This window comes from Papio anubis, chromosome 11, assembly GCF_008728515.1.
Source record: "Papio anubis isolate 15944 chromosome 11, Panubis1.0, whole genome shotgun sequence".
Classification (NCBI taxonomy): domain Eukaryota; kingdom Metazoa; phylum Chordata; class Mammalia; order Primates; family Cercopithecidae; genus Papio; species Papio anubis.
In genome coordinates, this window is record NC_044986.1 from 58,553,959 (window position 1) to 58,575,679 (window position 21,721).

The 21,721-nt window shown below is 41.0% G+C and overlaps 1 protein-coding gene across 1 annotated transcript in view; it reads left to right on the plus strand.

Moving 5' to 3' along the window:
• The first annotated feature begins 14,280 nt into the window (after positions 1-14,280).
• Positions 14,281-21,721, plus strand: part of LOC101022586 (protein ZNF365) — a 28,631-nt gene continuing 21,190 nt past the window's right edge. The window contains exons 1-2 of the mRNA XM_003903910.5: positions 14,281-14,693; positions 16,414-17,169. Of these exons, the coding sequence (XP_003903959.1) occupies positions 16,427-17,169 (743 nt within the window). The 5' untranslated portion in view covers positions 14,281-14,693; positions 16,414-16,426. The remainder of the gene's footprint in view (positions 14,694-16,413; positions 17,170-21,721) is intronic.

The following is a 21,721-nucleotide window of genomic DNA, read 5'->3' on the forward strand; positions in this document are numbered from 1 at the left end:
GGGAAAACTCATCCCCGTGATTCAATTACCTCCCACTGGGTCCCTCCCATGACATGTGACCATTATTACAATTCAAGGTGAGATTTGGGTGGGGACATAGAGCTAAACCATATCAGCATGGGTTCAGCAAAGTGATTTCCATTCACTAAGGCCAACTTGGCTATTGCCACCTGTGAGAGCTTAGTCTAACAGCAGAGACCAATACTGAGTCTCCAATATGGCATCATTTCCTGGGGTAATCAGTCAGCCCTCTGGTAGCAGGTTGATTACATTGAACTGCTTCCATCGTGGGGGGAAGCATTTTGTGCTTACTGGAATAGACAGTTACTCTGGACATAGATTTGCCTTCCCTGCACACAGTGCTTCTGCTGAAACTACCATCTGTGAATGCCTTATCTACTTTTATGGTATTCCACAGAGAGAGCACTGCTTCTGATGAAGGAACACTTCATAGACAAAGAAATGCAGAAAAGGCTCATACTCATAGGACTCACTGTTCTTACCATGTTCCCCATCATCCTGAAGTAGCTGGCTTCACAGAAAAGTAGGATGGTCTTTTGATGTCACAGTTACAGTGCCAGCTAGGTTATAATATTTGGCAGGGCTCAGGCAAAGTTCTCCAGAAGGGTGTGTATTCCCCAAGTCAGCATTCACTATATGGTACAGTTTCTCCCACAGCCAAGATTCATGGGCCTAAGAATCAAGGGGTGAAAATGGGAATGGCACCACTCACCATTACCCCCAGTGACCCAGTGGCAAAATATTTGCTCCCTGTTCCCATGACTTTATGCTCTGCTGGTCTACAGATCTTAGTTCCAGAGAGAGGAATGCTGACACCAGGAGACACAACACTGATTTCAGTGAACTGGAAGTTTAGACTACCACCAAGCAACCTTGACCTCCTCATGACTGAGTCAACAGGCTAAGGGAGTTACAATGTTGGCTAGAGGAATGATCCAGACTACCAAGGGTAAATTAGTAGTCCTTACCTCTAGGAAGGTAAGGAAGGGTGGGATATAGGAGATCCTTTAGGGCATCTCTTAATTACTATTATGCCCTGTGATTAAGGTGAATGGGAAATTACAGCAACCCAATACAGGCAGAACTATAAATGGTCCAGGCCCTTCAGGAACAAAGGTTTGTGTCACCTCACCACGTAAATATCCACAACCAGCTGAGGAACTTGCTGAAGGCAAAGGGAATACAGAAGGGATAGTAAAAGAAGGTAGTTATCAAAACCAGCTATGACCATGTGACAAGTTACAGGAACAAGGACTATAACTGTCATGAGTATTTTCTCCTTATTTTGCTAAGAATATCTTTGTGTATATTATACACATATTAAGCAAATACATGTTTTCATTCCTTTCTTATTCCTTTTTCATGTAACATAAGATATATTAACTTTACGTAAGTCTTTAAGTATTGTTAATTTTACATAGTAGTATTTAAGTTACATCAGGAGAAAAGTAAACATCATCCAAGGACTTTACCTCCTCTTCTGGGCAGGGATTAGTGCATTTATGGTTGTACATAGGATGATTTTATCATGTTAGGTGGAATTATTCCTTTTTATTATCCTTATTCGCAGATTAAGTATGGTTCAAGGGTATGCATATGGCTACCAAGTTAACAAATGCTGGACTTGTCATGGTTTATTTTAGATGTCAACTTGACTGTATTAGGGAATACCTAGAGAACTGGTAAATCATCACTTCTGGGTGTGTCTGTGAGGGTGTTTCCAGAGGAGACTGCCATGTGACTCCGTGGTCTGAGTAGGGAAGATCTGCCCTCAAAGTGGCTGCGTGTACGTGCACCATCCAATCAGCTGGGGGCCTGGATAGAACAAAAAAGGAAAGGACGGAATTTCCTTAATCTTTTTCCTGGAGCTGGGACACTCTCCTCCTCCTGCCCTTGGATATCAGAACTGCAGGCTCTCTGGCCTTAAGACTGCACAACTTACATCAGCTGCTTGCCAGGTTCTCAGGTCCTTTGCCTTGGCCTGAAAATTACACCATAAGCGTCCCTGGTTCTGAGACTTCTAGACTTGGATAGAGCCATGTTACTGGTATCCTGGGTCTCCAGCTTACAGACAGCCTGTCATAGAACTTCTCAGCTTCCATAATCATGTGAGCCAATTCCCCTAATAGATCCCCTTTCATATGTTTCTATGTATGCTGTGTGGCACATGATGCTTCTGCCAAAACTATCATCCATGGACTTACTGAATGCCTTATCTACTGTTATAATATTCTACATCCTGTTGCTTCTGATCAAGGAACTCACTTCACAGACAAAGAAGTACAAAAATGGGCTTATGCTCATGGAATTCACTATTCTTACCATGTCTCCTATCATCCGGAAGGAGCTGGTTTCATAGAATGGTGGGATATCTCTCTAGAGAACCTTGACTAATACACCATGCAAATACAAAAGGAAGATGGTGTGCCTATATAGACAGTTCCTGAAGATGATGGTTGAGCTTTTTTTTTTTTTTCACTTTACAATGGTGGAAAAGTTATAAACATTCAGTAGAAACTGTATTTTGAATTTTGATGTTTTCCTGGGCTAGTGATATGCAGTATGAAACCCTTGCGATGCTGGGCAGCAGCAGTGAGCTGCAGCTCCCAGTCAGCCATATGGTCACAAGAGTAGATAACCATACCCTACAGTGTTCTGTGCTGCCAGATGATTTTGCCCAACTGCAGGCTAATGTAAGTGTTCTGAACATGTTTAAGGCAGGCCTGGCTAAGCCATGAAGTTCAGTAGGTTAGATGCATTAAATGCATTTTTGATTATCAAATCAAAATATCAATTTTCAAGTTAGAATGGGTTTCTCAGTATGTCATCTCGTCATAGGTTGATGAACATCACCAAAATCAGACAAAGTAGATTTAATGCAAAAATAATTACTATGGAGATGGAGATTTCATAAACATAAAAGGGCCATTTTAGCAGGAGGCAATCACATCCCAAATCTCTATAAACTTCATAACAGAGCTTCAAATATTACTATCGTTGAAATGTTTATTTCCCCCCTAAAATTTATTTGTGGAAACCTAATCACAAATGTGATAGTTGGGGGTGAGGCCTTACAGAGGTGATTAGTTCATAAAAGCAGAGCCCTCATGAATGATGTTAGTGCCCTTGTGAAAGAGGCCCAGAGAGCCCCTTTGCCACTTCCATCATATGAGGACAGAGAAAAAAGGTGTTATTTATGAGGAAGTGGGCCCTTAGCAGACACCAAATCTGTAAGTGCCTTGATCTTGAACTTCCCATATACAGAACTATGAGAAATACATTTGTTATTAATAAGTTACACACTTTATCATATTTTGTTATGGCAGCCCAAACTAAGATAAATGTTAAGGCAAAAATTGGCTGAATTAAAAGAAGCTCATAAAATAGTCTAGAAAAAAATCTAGAAACATAAAACAACACGATTGAGCAATTTGGCTTATACAAAATACTGCATCAAACAATGAACCTTCTTCTCAAGTGCAAATAGATCTTTTGCCAAAATCTTAATAAAAGACTTAGTAAATTTGAAAAAATTAGAATCATTCACAGTGTGCTATCTTTCCAAAACAGCATCAAGGCAGAAAAAATAACAAAAAGTAACTAGAATGACGCCAACTGTTTGATAATTAAACAATAAACTTTCAAATAAACCATCGATACATAAATAAATAAAAATGGAAATTAGAAAAATTTTGACTAAATCATAATGAAGATACAACATATAAAAAATTTCGGGATTCAGCTAAAGCTGTGCATAAGCAGAAATACACTGCTTTAAATGCATGTATTAGGAAAGAAGACAGACAGAAGTTAATCATTTAACTTTCAAACTCAAGAAGCTAAAAAAAAGAGAAACAAATTAAATTTAAGGGCAGTAGAGAAAAGAAAAAATAAAGTTAAAGCAGAAATCAGTGAAAGGCAAAACAAACATATAATTAATAATATCAGCAATACCGACAGTTGAGTATTTGTAAGGATTAATAAAATGTATAAGCCCAGAGCAAGACTGCTTAAGAAAAAGGGAACATGGCACAAATTACCATTATCGGGAATAAATAAGGGACATTAGTGCAGATCCAATAGAGAAAAGAAAGATAATAAAATAATATTTTAATTTAGCACCAATTAATTTGACAATTTGGGTGACACAAATGAATTCCCAGAAAAATACAACTTACCAAAGCTGTGAGCAGTAGAAAATCTGAATAACTCAGTATCTATTAAAGATATTTAATCCACTATTTAAAAATCTCCCCTAAGGAAAACTCTAGAGTCACAATGACTTTACTGGTAAATTCTTGTGAACATTTAAAGAAGTAACAATGCAAATCTTGCATAAAATTTAAAGAAGTAATAACACAAATCTTGCATAAACCCTTCCATAAAACAGAGACAACTGTTTCTCTCATGTATCTTTTATGAGACGAGTACAAGCACAATTCCAAAACCTGACAAGTATAGTCTTTTTTTTTTTTTTTTTTTTTTTTTGAGATGGAGTCTTGCTCTGTCACCCAGGCTGGAGTGCAGTGGCCGGATCTCAGCTCACTGCAAACTCCTCCTCTCGGGTTCACGCCATTCTCCTGCCTCAGCCTCCCGAGTAGCTGGGACTACAGGCACCCGCCACTTCGCCCGGCTAGTTTTTTGTATTTTTTAGTAGAGACGGGGTTTCACCGTATTAGCCAGGATGGTCTTGATCTCCTGACCTCATGATCCGCCCGTCTCGGCCTCCCAAAGTGCTGGGATTACAGGCTTGAGCCACCGCACCCGGCCCTGACAAGTATATTCTAAGAAAGAGAATTACAGACAAATCTCACATAAACATAGTGTAAGAATCTTTATCAAAATATTAAACTACTGAATCTGGATATTTTTTTTGTGTGTGTGTGTGTGTGTGTATGTATGTATATTATATACACCAGACTTCTCTTTGGAACACAATATTGGTTTGACATTGAAAAATTAACACAATCATGGGCCGGGCGTGGTGGCTCACACCTGTAATCCCAGCACTTTGGGAGGCTGAGCTGGGTGGATCACAAGGTCAGGAGATCCAGAGCATCCTGGCTAACACAGTGAAACCCCGTCTCTACTAAAAACACAAAAATTAGCTGGGCGTGGTGGCGGGCGCCTGTAGTCCCAGCTACTCGGGAGGCTGAGCCAGGAGAATGGCGGGAACCCTGGGAGGCGGAGCTTGCAGTGAGCGGAGATGGCGCCACTGCACTCCGGCCTGGGCGACAGAGTGATACTCCATCTCAAAATAAAAATAAAAATAAAAATAAAAATAAAAATAAAATAAAATAAAATAAAATAAACTAACACAATCACTTTAAAATAAAAAAGGAGAAAAGTTATATGAACATCTTGATAGATGCAGAGAAATTAATTGACAAAATTTGCCCCTCCCTCTGCTTAATATATTTTGAAAAACTCTTGGCAAACCAGGAATAAGCGGAACTTTCTTAAACAAATAAAGAACATTATAAAAACCCAATAGCAAACATCATATACAGGGTGAAATACTGAAAATGTTACTTCTAAGATTGTGAATGAGTCAGGGATGCCAGCTATTGCTACTTACATTCAACATTTTACTGGACGTCCCAGCCATTGCAGTATTTTTTTTTTTAAATTAGGATTTGAAAGGAAGCAATAAAGTTGTCATTATTTGTAGACATAATTAGCATATGCCAAGAATATTCAAAAGAATAAACTATTTGGTCTAATAATTGAATCAACAATGTTGCTTAATACAATTTCATTATTTAAAAATCAGTTATATTTCTACATACCATCCACAAATAGAAAATTATATTTTATAACATGCTATTTATAATATCATCAAAATATAAACTATGTAGGAACAATTCTATCAAAAGATTTTCAATACCCCAACACTGAAAATTATAAAAATCCTTGAGAAAAACTAAACTTAGACATAAACTTTTAATATTTAGAAACTCAATACTGTAAAGCCATCAATTCTTCCCAAATCAATCTATAAACTCAACACTATCCCAGTCCAAACCCTATCAGGATTTTCTTTTCTTTTCTTTTTTGGCAGAAGTTGACAGACTGATTCTAAAATTTATATGGAAATTCAAAGGGCCAAGGGTATTCTAACCAACACCCTATATTAGAGAATGCACGCCTGCATGGTCACCTAATTCAAGATGAAGGCCACAATACAGTGGGTGAAAGAATCCTATTTTCAATAAACATTGCTAAATTAATGAGATATATGAGAAAAATGTATCTGGACCCCTTTCTATACCATTGCTCAAAATTCCATATGGATTACAGATATAAATATGAAAAATAAAACAATAAAGCTTTTAGAGGAGAAACAGGAAGACAACTTCATGACCTTGGAGTAGGTAAGGGTTTCTTAAACAAGATATAAAAGGCACTAACCTTAAAGGGAGGATTCCCATATGTATATCTGACAAAGGACTCCTATATAGAATACATAGAAAATGTTAATCAATAGAAATAATATAGACAACAAGAGAAAAAATAAAGGATCTGAACACTTTACTAGAGGATATGCAAACATCAAAAACACATGTGAAAAGTGGCTTCCACTTCATTAGCCATCAAGACCACATAAATTAAACCACAGTGAGATACTACTGCTCACCTATAAGAATGCTAAATTAAAGTCAGAAAGTGTCAAGAATTTTAGAGATTATGCAGCATTTGGAGTTCTTATATATTGCTGGTAGGTTTGAAAATTGGTATAATAACATTTTTGAATACTATTAGGCATCATCTACCAAAATTAAATATATGCACATTTTATGACCTAGCAATTTCACTCCTGGGTATATACACCACAGATATATGTACAAATGCTCACCAAAAGACACATATTTGTGTGGAAATAAATGAAGATCATGCAGACAAGAAGAAGCAAAGGCTCTTTATCCAGAGCTTGCTCTAGCAAGGGAGTCAGCCACCCTCACTTGCGTTTGGCTGAGACTCAAAGGCAGGTGAGGACCAGGAAAGCTTTATAATGGAAAAAAGAGAAGAATTTGACCATGACCCGACTAGAAGTTGCTCAAATGGAGAAGCTGGAGGCAGGCTAAGTATAAGTGGGGCATACTATTTGATCTTTTAGATAAGCATACTTGGCTTTCTCTGGTTGGTCCTAAGTTATAAATAGGTGGAAAAATTAGGGAAACTGATAGTTAAGGTCAACTTGTGGCCACTTTGGGGCCAATTACTATAAAAGTTGTGATTTAGCATACTGGAATGTGGGCTACCAATGTAGGTCAGTGTTCTGTTTTTATATATGGTCTGGCAGTTTTAATTTTCCTATCAATTTTCACAATAATGCTAAACTGGAAACTACCCAAATTCTCATCATTAGCATCATGTATAAATAAATGGGACACATTCACATAATGAAATACTATACAGCAATGAGAATGAACAAACTACAACTACATACAACAATATGGACGAATCTCATAAACATAATGTTGAACAAAAGTCAGACACAAAAGAATATATACAATAGGATTCCATTTATTCAAAACACACAGAGGCAAGCCTAATCTACCCTAATCTATGCTATTAGAAGTCAAGATGATGGTACTTTTAAGGGGAGGGGTAAATACTTGATAGCAATACACAGGAGTGTTCTGGGAAACAGAAACTTGCTCTGTTTTTTGATCCGGATGCTGGTTACATGAGTGTGTCCAGTTGTAAAAGTTCACTGGGACTCATGATATGAAAACTTTGTGTATGTATGTTAGTTTCCAATAAAAAGTTTAAAATAATCTAACAACTCATTGTTATATAGGAGTTAGACTAGAAGGTAGAGACTGAAGAACACCACTTATTTTCACCCAAAAATAAAAATAATCCAAAGACGCTACCTTTTAAACTCACTTAAAATCTTAGCTATGAGCTGCCTAGTAAAATACATCCCTTAGAATGAACTAGGAAACCACTCCTGTACTGATTGGGGGTGAAGGAGAAGATACTTCTTTTTTTGTAATCAGAAAAATTATTCCTATAAGCCAATAAAGGGTAAAAATTACTCCAATTAACATTCAGTTATCTGCATTTGGGTATAAATGTTAAAAAATGATTCATATTATACTGTCAAGTTAGCAGTTTCACTAGGATTTAGTGTACACCATGTGTTTTCTTTATATACAGGAGAAAAGTCTATGTATATTTTATTTGCAAGTTCAGTTTCTCTTTCCTATAGTTACAAGGGCTCTCTTTTCACTCTCTGCTGCTAAAAAAAATGTAATTCTCACCTAAAATAGTAGAATAAAAATGCCTATGTATTTTGGTCCCAGAAAACGGACCCTATTTTGACAGAGCATCAGTTTCATAATTTATTCTTCATGTAATTACATAATTCTAACTAATTATTTAGCAATCTTCATATTTTAACTGTATCTTTTTTCTGTATCTTTTATTCCATAGCAACAGGCTTTCTAGCTCTCCAACAACCACTTTGCTTAGGGAAGGCGTGCCAAAGATTTCTCTTCACATTATAAACTATCAAGAAAGGAAAGGGCTTTAAAATTTGTAAATGATAAGCACTGAAAACCTTCTGAACATCAGTCATTTATTGCATGTTCAACCATTAGTTTTTGAGGGTCCCCAAGATGCCAGGCAAGGATCTAGGCACTAAAGATACAACAGAATAATGGCAAAGCACATAGGTTCTTAATTTAGATAGGCTGGGTTCAAATCCTAGCTACATAACTTACTATCTCTTTAAAAATTACCTAATTACTTCTCTATGACTCAGTTTACTCATTTATGAAAGAGGAATACAAGTAACACCTTTCTCCTAGCTTTATTAGGAAAGTTAAATGGCATATCATGTGGAAACCATTGAGAATCATCCTTTGCACATAATAAGGACTTAATACTTGTCAGTTGTTATTATAAGAGGAGCTGACATTTGTTATGTTTTGGATACAGTTTGGCCCCAGCAAATGTTAAAATCTGATCCCTAGTGTCAGTGGTGGGGCCTACCGGGAGGTGTCTGGGTCATGGGGCAGATCTCTCATAAACCACTTGGTGCCCTCCTTCAGAAAATGAGTGAGTTCTCACTCTATGAATCTGGCACCTTCTCTGCCCCTCCAACCTGCCCATCATGTGATCTCTGCACACGTTGGTTCCTGTTCACTTCTGCCATGAGTGGAAGTAGCTCAAGTCACTCCACAGAAGCAGATGTGCTTCTTATACAGCCTGCAGAATCGTGAGCCAAATAAACCTCTTTTCTTTGTAAATTACCCATACTCAGGTATAGCAACACAAATGGACTAAGACAATACCTAACAATTTTGACCAATTACCTATTGACAAACTTCTCCACCACCACCATGACTGCCTTCCATGCCCTCTTCTCCAGCTATGCAATCCATGCTAGCAAGGAAATGACAAATGAGAATTTTTTTTTTTTTAAACAGTCTCGCTCTATCACCCAGGCTGGAGTTCAGTGGCACGATCTTGGCTCACCACAACCTCCACCTCCCAGGCTCAAGCGATTCTCATGCCTCAGCCTCCTGAGTAGTTGGGACTACAACTGTGCACCACCATGTCCCAGCTAATTTTTGTATTTTTAGTAGAGATGGAGATTCACCATGTTGACCAGGCTGGTCTCGAACTCCCGGCCTCAAGTGATCCACCTGTCCCAGAGTCCCAAAGTGCTGGGATTATAGGCATGAGCCACAGTGTCCGGCCAGAAATGATGAATGCATTAACTGGACTAACAACTAGGATTGTGGTACTGGAAAGTCCTTAGTTCATTCCAGCTCCTGCTTTTTACAGATGAAGACATGAAGCCCAGAGATGTTGCCCAGCTTGAATAAAAATTCACACAACTAATTAGGGTATTAGATCTTGGATCTGCACATTCTTAGTTCAGGCACTGGGCTGGAGAAACCTGTAAAGTAGAAAATTAGCCCATCCTCTCATTTGGTTCATGTTTGACCCCACCAAGGGAACAAGTAACACTGCTCTTCCTAGGTGGGGGGTTTACCTTGCTGTAAGTTTTCTATTTTTAGCCCCTATAGAAGCCCTACTCCCTGCAGATTCACTCCGGCTAACAGACTGCTGTGGGATTTAAGGCACTCTCCATGGTGTTGCTTGGTGGTTGCCATGACAACGAAATTTAATAGAAATAGAGTTTTCTAGTTGAGTATTCTGGTGAAGGCTTTAAAGCCAGATTACAGCTCTGACTCTGAAGCTTAAATGATGCAAGTTATTTGTACTGGCACATAGTAGGCATACCATAATACTTGTTGAAAGTCAGAATGAATACATATATGCAATTAGTTGCATGAGGGAGCTGGAAAACCTAACAGCTGAGAACTGAGCTGTTACTTAAAGTCGGTACTTAAAAGTTAGTGTGGAGCAAGTTTATCATATCCTTCTTGGGAAGTGGTGTAGCTCTGGATTTTCATAATTACCTGACACTCTGTGTGAGAAATGATTTGTCTGATTCCAAAGGACTGTGTCTGATGTTTAGGCCACTTATTAGCTCTGCAACCCAGGGGGTTCCTTCTGCACACAGATGTTTGCTGCAGACATGGAAAAAGTAGCAGGAATCTGACTCTGGGTTCCCCTTGCAGACCTTTTATCTGGAGCACTTATTCAAATCTTAGAGGGTCTGTGTTCAGTCCCCATAAGGCTGTTTTTTTGGCAAATGTAATCAACATATTTAATAAATGGATCAAAACATTTAAACAGCCTATTTGGTTCAAACCTTTCAAACCTGTGTTTGAAAGGCAGCCCTTCTGGCCACAATGGGTGAATGTTATTTAATAAATGGAGAGGAAAGACAGCTCAAAAATCTCCATTCAATTCCTAGGTCTTTCAGCAGGGATTCTCCAACCACCCCAGCCTGACGGGCTGTTTCCCATCTCAAGGAAATCTGTATTCTATATTAATCATTTGGCCTTCCTCCCCACCTTCTTCGCTTCCTTTCTGCCTCTTCCTCTGTCTCTTTTCCTACCTATTCTTCCTTTCTGCCCATCTCTTTTCCTCTCCACCACCCTTCCTTTCACAGTCATGACGGAAAGAGCTCAGGCTTTTGGAGTCAGAATTAGCTTCAAATTCTTACTACCTCTCATGCTTCTTAGTGGCATGACCTTTAGCTCTATTCATCACATCTCCAGCAGCATTCTGTCTTGTGCATAAAGGGCTGCCAATGTCTGCCTCGTTGGTTAATGTAACAACGGAGTGTTTCTCAAACTTCAGTGGTCATGAGAGTCTCCTGGAGAGACAGGTGAAAATGCAGATCTTCAAGATCCACACCTGCAGATTCCACGCCTGGTCAAGGTTCCAGACATCTGCATTTTGACCAGCTCCATAGGTCCCACTTTGAGAAACTCTGGATATGTGCATAAACGTTTAGTATAGTAAGATCCATTGTAATTACTCTACAGGTGAGAGATATGATCATTAATAATTCAGCAAACATTTATTGAACATTTACTATGTGCCAGGCATGATGTCAGGCCCTACAGACACTTCCCATTTAATTCCTTTAACCATATATATGTATGTTTATATATATGCCATATATATGTTTATATATAAGTTTATATATATATGCCTTGTTCCCATCCCACTAGTTGTAAGTGCCTGGAGGGCAGAGTAAAACAGCATAATGTGCCATAGAAAAACATCAGTGTTAGAAGACATGAACTCTAATCCTGATTTTATTATTTATTACTTATATGACTTTAGGCAAGTCACTTTACTTCCTAGAACTTTATTTTCTTCATCAAAAACTGGAAAGCCAATGAGTACAGTAGTTAAAAGCCCAGGGTTTGCCATCCTGGCTCTAATGCTTTCTACGTTTGTGATCTTGAGAAAGTTACTTAACTTCTTTGGGCCTGTTTCCTCCTATGTAGAAAGGGGATTTATTTGTTCATTATTCATTCTTTTAACAAATATTTTTTGAGCACTTTGATCAGCACTGTGCTAAGTCCTGGGAATATATTGGAGAGTAAGACAGACAGGGTCCCTGACTCACATCGCTAACAATTTAACAGTGGACATAAATATTAGAGAGACAACTACACCCATAACCCAGCACACAGAATTACTGTGACAAATCCTGTCGTGATAAATTTTCCTAGTATGCACTAACCTTGTCCAGGAGTGTCAGGGAAGACCTCCTCAGAGAGGGCATACTTAGGATGAGCTCTGAGGGATGAGTAGGCATTACCTGATAAAGAGGTCCCAGAGACGGGAAGAAGCAGGGCTGTTAGGTAAAGGGATGCCAAGATGGCTGGAACTGAGTGCACAAGGTCCGCCCTACCTCACAGGTGTCCAAAGATTAAATGAGGTAATTGGTGGTATACACAAGTGACACTTTGAGAACCACTTACGGTCCTAAATGCCTGTTGACCAAAGTTGAATTTCCCACAATACTCAGCTTTAGGCCCTGCATAGAATAACCTCTCCACAATTATTTGATAATATTTTATGATATTTTTAAGGTGAGAAAAGGACTTTGAAAATCTCCATTCTCTCATTTAAAAGGGGAGGAACTTAGGACAAAAAAAGGAGTAGCAGCTGTCTAAGAAATGGGAGGAGCTGGCCAGGCGCGGTAGCTCACACCTGTGATCCCAGCACTTTGGGAGGCTGAGGCCAGTAGATCACATGAGGTTAGGAGTTCAAGACCAGCCTGGCCAACAAGGCAAAACCCCATCTCTACTGAAAATACAAAAATTGGCCGGGTGGTGGCAGGCACCTGTAATCCCAGCTACTAAGGAGGTTGAGGCAGGATAATCACTTGAACCCGAGAGGCAGCAGTTGCAGTGAGCTGAGATCGCGCCACTGCACTCCAGCCTGGGCAACAGAGCAAGACTCTGTCTCAAAAAAAAAAAAAAAAAGGAAGGGAGGAGTCTGAACCGTAAACCTTTTCCTCTCCAGAGCACGCTTTAGCTGTGTTTTGCCATGAAGGCAGTGGGTGTGAGAGCTTGACCTGCAGGCGCCTCCCATGATGACTGAGATAACTTGCCACTCCAATGTGTGTACCTTTCAGACTTTAAGTTTTTACTAAATGAATTGATTCTTGGAATAGTCTTGAGAGCGAGTCAAAAAGTAACTTCAATGAAATATAATATTTTCAAAGCAAACACACCCCAGAACACTAGCCTATCTCCATTTATGTGGAAGTTAGTACATATTAATTCCTCTTCTCCTTCCTGCTTTTTAAAGGTGTGCAGGCCCCTTTCTTATGGAAATAATAATTATTATAAATGAAGTAGCAACAACGGTAACAGCTGACTATCAGCGTGTGTCCCGGTCAGGTAGCGTTTTTACAAAACTCCATCATCATCAGCGCATTCGATCCACCGCTATATTAAGAGGCAGGTCCTGATTATCTTCATTTCGTAGACGAGGAATCGAAGGAACAGAAAAGTCTAGTTACTCGACCCAAACCCTAGAGCCAGGATTTGAATCAAGTCTGATGCTAGAGCTTGGGATCTTCATTGCATTTGATGTGATAATTCATTTGTGAAAAACAAAGCAATTCATTTGTTTTCATTTGTCAGAAACAAAACAAAATCTCAACTAAGATAACTGTTGCGCTCTTAACAGTTAAAATAAAATCAGGTGTTGAAATGAGTAACAGTAAGCCTTGAGAAGACACCCCGAGGAGTCAAGAGGATGCATTAACTGTCTACAGATGAACAGAATATCTTCTTTGAACAAGGAAACCCAAAAGTAACTTTTATCTTGGTTTCACATTTCAGGAGTTACAGTAGGGGCAAACCAAAACAGATTAAAAAAGAGAGAGAGAGAGAGACAGAGAGAGAAAAGCGAAAACTCAGCAAGCTGAGGCATCAGAGTCCTTCAGAAGAAATATTTGCCGTCTTCTCTTCAGGACATCCTCTCTTTAGGAGGACGAATCTTTTCTCCAGGGAAAGGGGGCATCCTCCTCAGAGATGGGGGTGTAGGTGAGGGGATCTTGTTGCTTTGTTTGTTCATAATCCCTGCACTTTACTAGATTTAGTTTTGCCCGTTAACGTAGCCTCAGGACACTTGCCTAGGAAGGCTGGAGTGTACTCTCTGGGTTAGTTAGTTATTTTGGGACATTCTCGCCCCGCTGCTAGGGATGAAGAGGTCCTAATTAAATACCCAGGCCTTCCAACTGGCAGATTTTCAAAGAAGATGCCCAGCTATGCTGTATCCTCATCCACACTCTCCCGCTCCCCCTAAACTAAGTGCAAAAAAGCTTGCCAGGGCCTGCAGAAAGCGCCGCGACTGCTAGGCTGACACGCGTCTTCCCTTCCCTCCCCCGGGGAATGATCCCAGCATCTCTCGCAGTGATGTCAGTGTAATCCTGAGTCGGATCGGGCTCCCGGCTGGGTGGCGGGCGGGCAGATGATGCTCCCGCCAGCTGGGCAGAGCAAGGGTGTTCCCCGCGGAGGTGGCAGCCCTGGGCCGCGGCGTTCCGGAACCCTCGCACCCCCGGCGCGGTGCCCCCGGTGCCCGCGAGCGCCGCCCCCGCTGGCTAGCCGCGCCTCGCTCCGCCCTGGACGCCGCCGGTCCCGGCGCGGAGGTGCGGCGTGGGGTGGGAGCCGGCCCGGCTCAGTCTGATTTACGGCTCTGCTGAAAACCGCTTCGCTCCCGCAGCATCAGCACCGGCGGCGGCGGCTGCAGCAGCAGCAACAAGTCGGGTAAGAGGCGGCCGCCGGCTATCTGCGCCCGCGGCTCGGCGGAGGGGACCGACCGGGGTGGCCAGGGCTGGGGAGGGGGTCCCCGAGCCCGCAGCATGGCGGGGAGTTGGGAGAGCCGGCTTCCCGGCCCCGACCAGCAGGAACTCGTGTGCACACGAATCCACTCTGGCACCCGTGGGCTGGCACGCAGCGGAGCGGGGGCGGGGAGAGCTGGGACCCCGGGGCAGGGTCATTGCCAGCCTGCCCTTCTCTGGCAGAGTCACTTAGGGCTGTTCCATGAGCCCCGTGGACTGGGGTTTCCCCTGGGCCCATAAAAGCCTGCGTGCTCTGAAGTGTGTGATTACCCATTTTCCCATCCAAAATGCCACCCTTTTCCCATTGCCCCCCTAGAATCCTGACTTCCCCTTTCTTTACCTCTTGCCAGCGTCTTTGGCCCTGTGCTAAGCCAGGGTTTGCATCTCATTCCCAGAAAACCAGTGGTTAAACACCCCGGTGTACCCGTCACAGGGAGAGGTTACCCTCTCTGGGGGTCAGAGGCTTCACCTAGAAGCCTTGCCCGCCTCGCTACCTGGGGACTATTTGCACCTCTGCTTTTGAAGAGGTTGAGGACTCTTTTCACCCAAAGACCCCAGCTGGGCTCCCTCATTTTGGGTCCAATGCTTGTTACATTTAAGTAGAAACCATTCATGGAAGAATAGAAGATATGCACTGCTTGCAGAATTGGGTTGCCAACAGTCATCTGTTGCTAGGGTGAAGATAATAAATTCCTACAAGGAAACCAGAACTTCCTGTTATTAAGAGAGTATGCTGATACCTAGCTGGTTCACACATTGACCATCCCTAGAGGTTGTCATATAAAATAGCATCTGAGACAAGACAAATCCATCCAGAACCCTCTATGATAATAAAAATCTTGGCCATGGCCCCACTTATGTCAAATGGTATTTGACACATTGGGTCCCCAGGTTTCAGGAAAACTCACATATGGGGTCTATTATTGTTATGATAAGCACTTTGGTTTATGTCGTCACAGCAATACTTGAAGGAAAAAAAGGCAAAAATTTCAGGGTGAAAAATGTTCAGCTGATTGTAGGCTTAATGCCACTGTGCATGGCTTGAGTAATCTTTCCCGTACTTGAGGATAGGTCCCGAGCTTGCTGTCTTAGGACCCATTTTGACAATTCACGTGAGTTTTCATATATTCTTGTGTTCACGCGTCTCGGATTGTATCCTTAAAATGGGGCACGGTTTTGCATTTAGTGTGCCAAATTCAGGAGGGCAGGAAACTTGAATTCCACTTCTGGATCTACCACTTTCCATCTGACCTTGGATTAATGGCTTTACTTCCTTGCTCCAGTGTTCTCATCTGTGAAGAGGGGATGTTACTCACCTTTTTGATTCTAGGTAGGAGATGGCAAACTTTTTCTGTAAACGTAGTAAATATTTTAGCTTTTAGGAGCATAGAGTCTCTGTCTCAGTTACCACTGCCATTTTGGTTTACAGTAAATAATACAGAAATTGATACAGCAGCAGTAAATAATGCAGAAATTGATGTGGATGGATTTGGCCCATGGGCTGTAGGTTTTAATTGCAACATGAAATGCTCTATGCAAAAGTCACTTGAAACCAAAAAACCTCTGCTGTCATGGAGATAAGCAGCAATCATTTTAGTAGTGTGCCTTTCAGCAGACATGTAAACTACCTATTTTCCCCTTCCCAGGACTTTTAGAGTAATGCAACAGAAGGCTTTTGAGGAAAGCAGATATCCCTGGCAGGAGTCCTTTGAGAATGTTGCTGTGTGCCTGCCATTCCGCTGCCCGAGGTGTGGAGACCATACCAGATTTAGAAGCTTGTCATCCTTGAGGGCCCATCTGGAGTTCAGTCACAGCTACGAAGAAAGAACCCTCTTGACAAAATGCAGTGTCTTTCCATCCCTCAAAGACACAGACCTAGTCACTTCCTCAGAACTCCTGAAACCGGGAAAACTGCAGAGCAGTGGCAACGTGGTAAAGCAGAAACCCAGCTATGTTAACTTGTACAGCATTTCACATGAACATTCCAAGGACAGGAAGCCATTTGAGGTGGTGGCAGAGAGGCCTGTGTCCTATGTGCAGACCTACACTGCCATGGACCTCCGTGCAGACTCGCTGGATGGGCCACGGTCCGGTCCCGGACTGCCCACCTCAGACACCAAAGCTTCTTTCGAGGCACATGTCAGAGAAAAATTCAATCGAATGGTTGAGGCTGTGGATAGGACCATTGAGAAGAGAATTGATAAACTCACCAAAGAGTTGGCCCAGAAAACTGCGGAACTATTGGAAGTTCGGGCAGCTTTTGTGCAACTGACTCAGAAAAAGCAGGAAGTTCAGAGACGAGAGCGGGCCCTGAACAGACAGGTGGACGTGGCCGTGGAAATGATAGCTGCACTGAGGCAACGCCTGACAGAATCAGAGGAGGAGCTTCTTAGGAAAGAAGAGTAAGTGTTGCTGACGGGATGCTAACCCCATTGCTTTGAGCAGCACCCCAATCCCCTTACAAACAAATGCTAAGCAAGGTTGATTTTTGCTATTTGCAGGTGCCTTGATTGCATTTCTTATTGATATAGTTGAACCAGGAGGCGCAGGGCTTTGATATCATTTACCCTCTGTGTGCATGGTCTGCAACCCAGCAACAAAGTCAAATATCTAATTCCTTCTCAGCTGGGAATTTGTAAACTACAGATAATGTTTTTAGAGAGAAGACTAGCACAGCCTAGCCATGGGGGGATCCATTCCTAGCACCAAATGGCGTGCAAGGGTGAGTTGAATGGGAAGGCAAAAAGAGTGAGCTGAGTGAGCTCATCTTCTTGACAGTTTCTGTATTATAAAGTCAGTAGGGCAAGATGCTGTCTTAAGTTCAAAAACGTTTCTCCAGTATAAATAAGTTTGGTTTATTTGCCATGTTGTATTATCTGCCCAGATTAATTAAATGTTAGTAGCTGAGAATCCATTTAATTTAATTTATATTTGAGAGAAGCAGACATTAGGAAACCTAGAGGAAAGACTTTCTGATATTGTTGTACTTCTATGATTTAAGTTTGAGACTTGACTTTTTGGAAAATGATGTGTATCAGATTAAGTTTTGCCCACTTGCAAAGAGTTGAGATTGGTTTTCACAAGTTGTAGATCATAGAAGCTATTGCTTAAGAAATCATCATACTTAGAGAAGCATTTCCTTATCAGTAAGTATAAATTTAACCCAAACTAGAAAAGTACACATAACAAGTCAGTGTATTTCTCAAATGCAGAATGTCAGATTTCGTTTTAAATAGAGGCTTAGAAATTCATGGAATCAAAGGACATTAAAATTGATGGAGTAAAACATCCTAGAAGGTAGGTTTCCAAATAATTTGAGTTCTATTATAGAGATTGATTTAATGTCATCCTTTCTTTGCCCTCTGGTACTCTTCTATTTTGTGTTGTCTCTTAAAATGTAATAATTAAAACTTCCTGAGACACTCCATAGATTAAAGAGATCTTACTTGCTATCACATAAATGCTTACATTCTACCTTGAAGGGAAGCCTAGACATTTTTTGTTCAGGCGAGACATTTTTTAAATTACGTAGTTAGGATGGATTTGAATCAGCCTCTGACTTGCTTTGCTCCTAGGGAAATAATCTCTAATGAAAAATGTTTCCCTTTCGGTTTCTGGTGTTTCCTGGTGGGAAGTTAGTGTCTAGACCCGTTAATGGCCACCAGGGTGACCTGCACCATGCTGTTGGAAAAAGGGCAGATGTGGTTACTCTATGCGTTAAGAGAGACCTAGAATTAAATTTGAAAATTTTTGCTTTATTCAAGAGCAGTGAGTTTAAAAGGCAACCAAATTAATTTTTTGAACTTATTTATTTGTTGTATTTTACTTACTAATTATACTAGTAATAATGAACATGAGATCTGGAGTAGTAGTTGCCCGGAGTGATGGGTTCAAAAATGCTTCATTGTTAAAAATATCTGACTAAATAAAAGTGGGCTATGCATGGGTCAGTTACATGTTATGGTTAATCCAAGGCTGCCACCTGAGCACCAGCTGAAAAACTAATACATGGAAAAACTTGAATAGGACAGAATTATATGTGTAAAAATAGCTTCTGCAATCCAAGCACATCCTATCCTATCCTTCAGAGACAGCCACTGTTAAGTTCCGTAAATGCCCTTCCAGACCTTTCCTGTGTGCCTACAATTGTACACACACAGATTCCATTTTTTCTAAATGAAATTGTGACACATACTGTTCTGCCACTTGCACATTGAATTGTTTTCATTTTTAATATAATAGATTTCAGGCATCTTTTGTTTACTAAATACAGAACTATACTACTCTTTTTGACTGTTGTGTAGTATTCCATGGTATGGATGCATCATGATCCATTTAACCAGTTTGCTATTGATGAATACATAGTTTTATTCCATTTTCCCTGTATTAAAAATAGTGCCTTGGTTATTACCCCTGTACATGTTTGTTCACATTTTTGTGAGTATACCTGAGGATAAATTACGAGTTGATTTTTTTTTTGAGACAGAGTCTCACTCTGTCACCCAGGCTGGAGTACATGGTATGATCTTGGCTCACCGCAACCTCTGCCTCCCAGGTTCAAGCAATTCTGCCTCAGCCTCCCAAGTAGCTGGGGTTACAGGCGCCCACCACTGCACCCAGCTATTTTTTTGTATTTTTAGTAGAGTCGGGGTTTTGCCATGTTGGCCAGGCTGGTCTTGAACTCCTGATCTCAGGTGATCTACTGAAGATTACAGTCATAAGCCACTGAAGTGCTGAGATTACAGTCATAAGCCACCGTGCCCAGCCACAAGGTGATTTTTATATGTTATTTTTGGACTAACAGAAAAAAGCAATGATATTTAAAAAAGAAAAGAAAAAGTATTTTAAATAAAAGTGCAGGGAAATTGCCTTAAACTTTTAAACATAAACCAAGTCTTCATTTTTTTAAAACATTCATTTGGGCCAGTCCCATCAGTTTCTGTATTCACGTCTAAAATAGTCACTCTTTCTGTACATAAAATGGGACTGAAAGAGTCTTGTTTCCAGGGAGGACACTGGAGCTCTTGGTCTAAGAATGGGACTATGGACAGCGCCCTCAGTGTCTGCAGCGTCTAGCCTCCCCACCCCCACGCCCCTGCCCTCTGAATGGGGATGCAGAAGGAGCTGCCCACCTGTCACACTGTTAATACTGGGTTGATTTGACTGCATCTGCCTAGCTGGGCGGTAGGTGCCTCTTCCATCCTAACCACTACCTCAGAGAGCTGTGCCTTCCACCAAAGAGTTGGCCTTTCAGATAAGGGAAGACCCTATTTTGCCAAGGACCATACCAGGAGTTGTGCGCCCCTGCCAAACACTTCCATATGAGCTTCCTAGGCCCATTTGTGAGAGAAAGTAGGTTGTTAACAGTCTCATTCACAATTGACTTACACTCCAGGGACCCTGTGAAACACAGATAGTAGATATGGTTTCAAAAAAAGTAAACATCTATTATTTAAAATTCACATAAGCTTCTTTTGCTTATGGATTTTTTCCTTCAACTTTTAAAATCCTTTCTTTCAAGTTAAAATAAAAGGCCCAAAGGCTGCTTCTGCCCTGAGGCCATCTATAGGCTAAATCAGCCAGATTGCAGAAGTTGTACATATATACTCATAGCAGAGGAGGTTGTCTGAATGGAGAATACACTTGACCCTTGAACGACTCAGGTTTGAACTGTGCAGTTCCACTTAAGTGCAGAGGTTTTATTGTCTGTGCCACCATTGAGACAGCAAGACCAACCTTTCTCTTTCTCCTCCTCTTTTACAATGATCCATTTCCATTTAATGAGTAGTAAATATATTTTCCTTATGAGTATCTTAATAACATTTTCTTTTCTCTAGCTTACTTTGAGAATGCAGGTATGTAACACATGTAACATACAAAATCTGTGTTAATCATTTGTTTATGTTTTCAGTAAGGCTTCTGGTCAGCAGTAGACTATTAGGAGTTAAATGTTTGGAGAGTCAAAAATTATACTTGGATTTTCAACTGCATAGGAGATTGGTTCACCTAATTCCCTGCATTGTTCAAGGGTCAACTATTTTGCACTTTTATACTGGTCGGTCTCATTGTATCCCCGTAGAAGGTATCTGCAGGTTTTGGAGTGCAAACCCAGGAGAGAAGTTGCTCATTGTCTTGACAAAGTCAGTGTAACTTTAAAAGTTCTAGTGAAACAGGTATTTACTTATTGAAGAGTATTCAGAGCTGTTGGGTAGTGCTGCCTGTAATCAGGTAAATCAATCCTGGAAACGTTGCGGTAAGGCATCCCTAACAAGAAAGGATGGAATTAGTAGCTAGGTTGCTGGCTGAGTTGGTCCCATGGGGTTTGGAAAATTTGAGTGTAATAAAAGTAATACAGAATTTACATATATACTTTTCTGCAATATGGTTGAAAAGTCCTGATTGAACATCAGTAATGTGCCCAATGCTGTGCGAGGTGTGTGAGGGGGAACATAAAATGCTTGCTGTCTTTCCCTAAAGTGTCTGTGCTCTGTATAGGAAGAATAAGGGATACCCACGAACATGCAAGGGGAGTTTTGAGAAGTGCCTCAATATAAGCCACAGTTTCAAGTTGGTAATACATTAGAGAACAGATTTTTCTGTGTGGAGAGGCCACACTGAGGAAATGAGGAGGAAAGGCTGAATTTGCACTGATGGCCAGAAGAGAGTGACCTTGAAGGGGCATCAGGGAGGGCTGCTAGAGATGGCCCCTGGGTAGACCATGTGATTTCTGATTTGAGAACCAGAAGGTTGCCCCTGTTTCCTGTAGGATAACACACTCATTTTATACATGCTGAAAATAAGGCCCAGAGCAGGGGAATGACTTGCCCAAGGATAGAGATTTAGTAGCAAAGCTGAACCTGGAATCCAATTTCTCTGTCTCTCTGCTGAGTGCTTTTTCCATTAGTTCACTGTGTCCCAGCCAGACTCCTGAAAATGTGATTTTTTTTTCCCCAA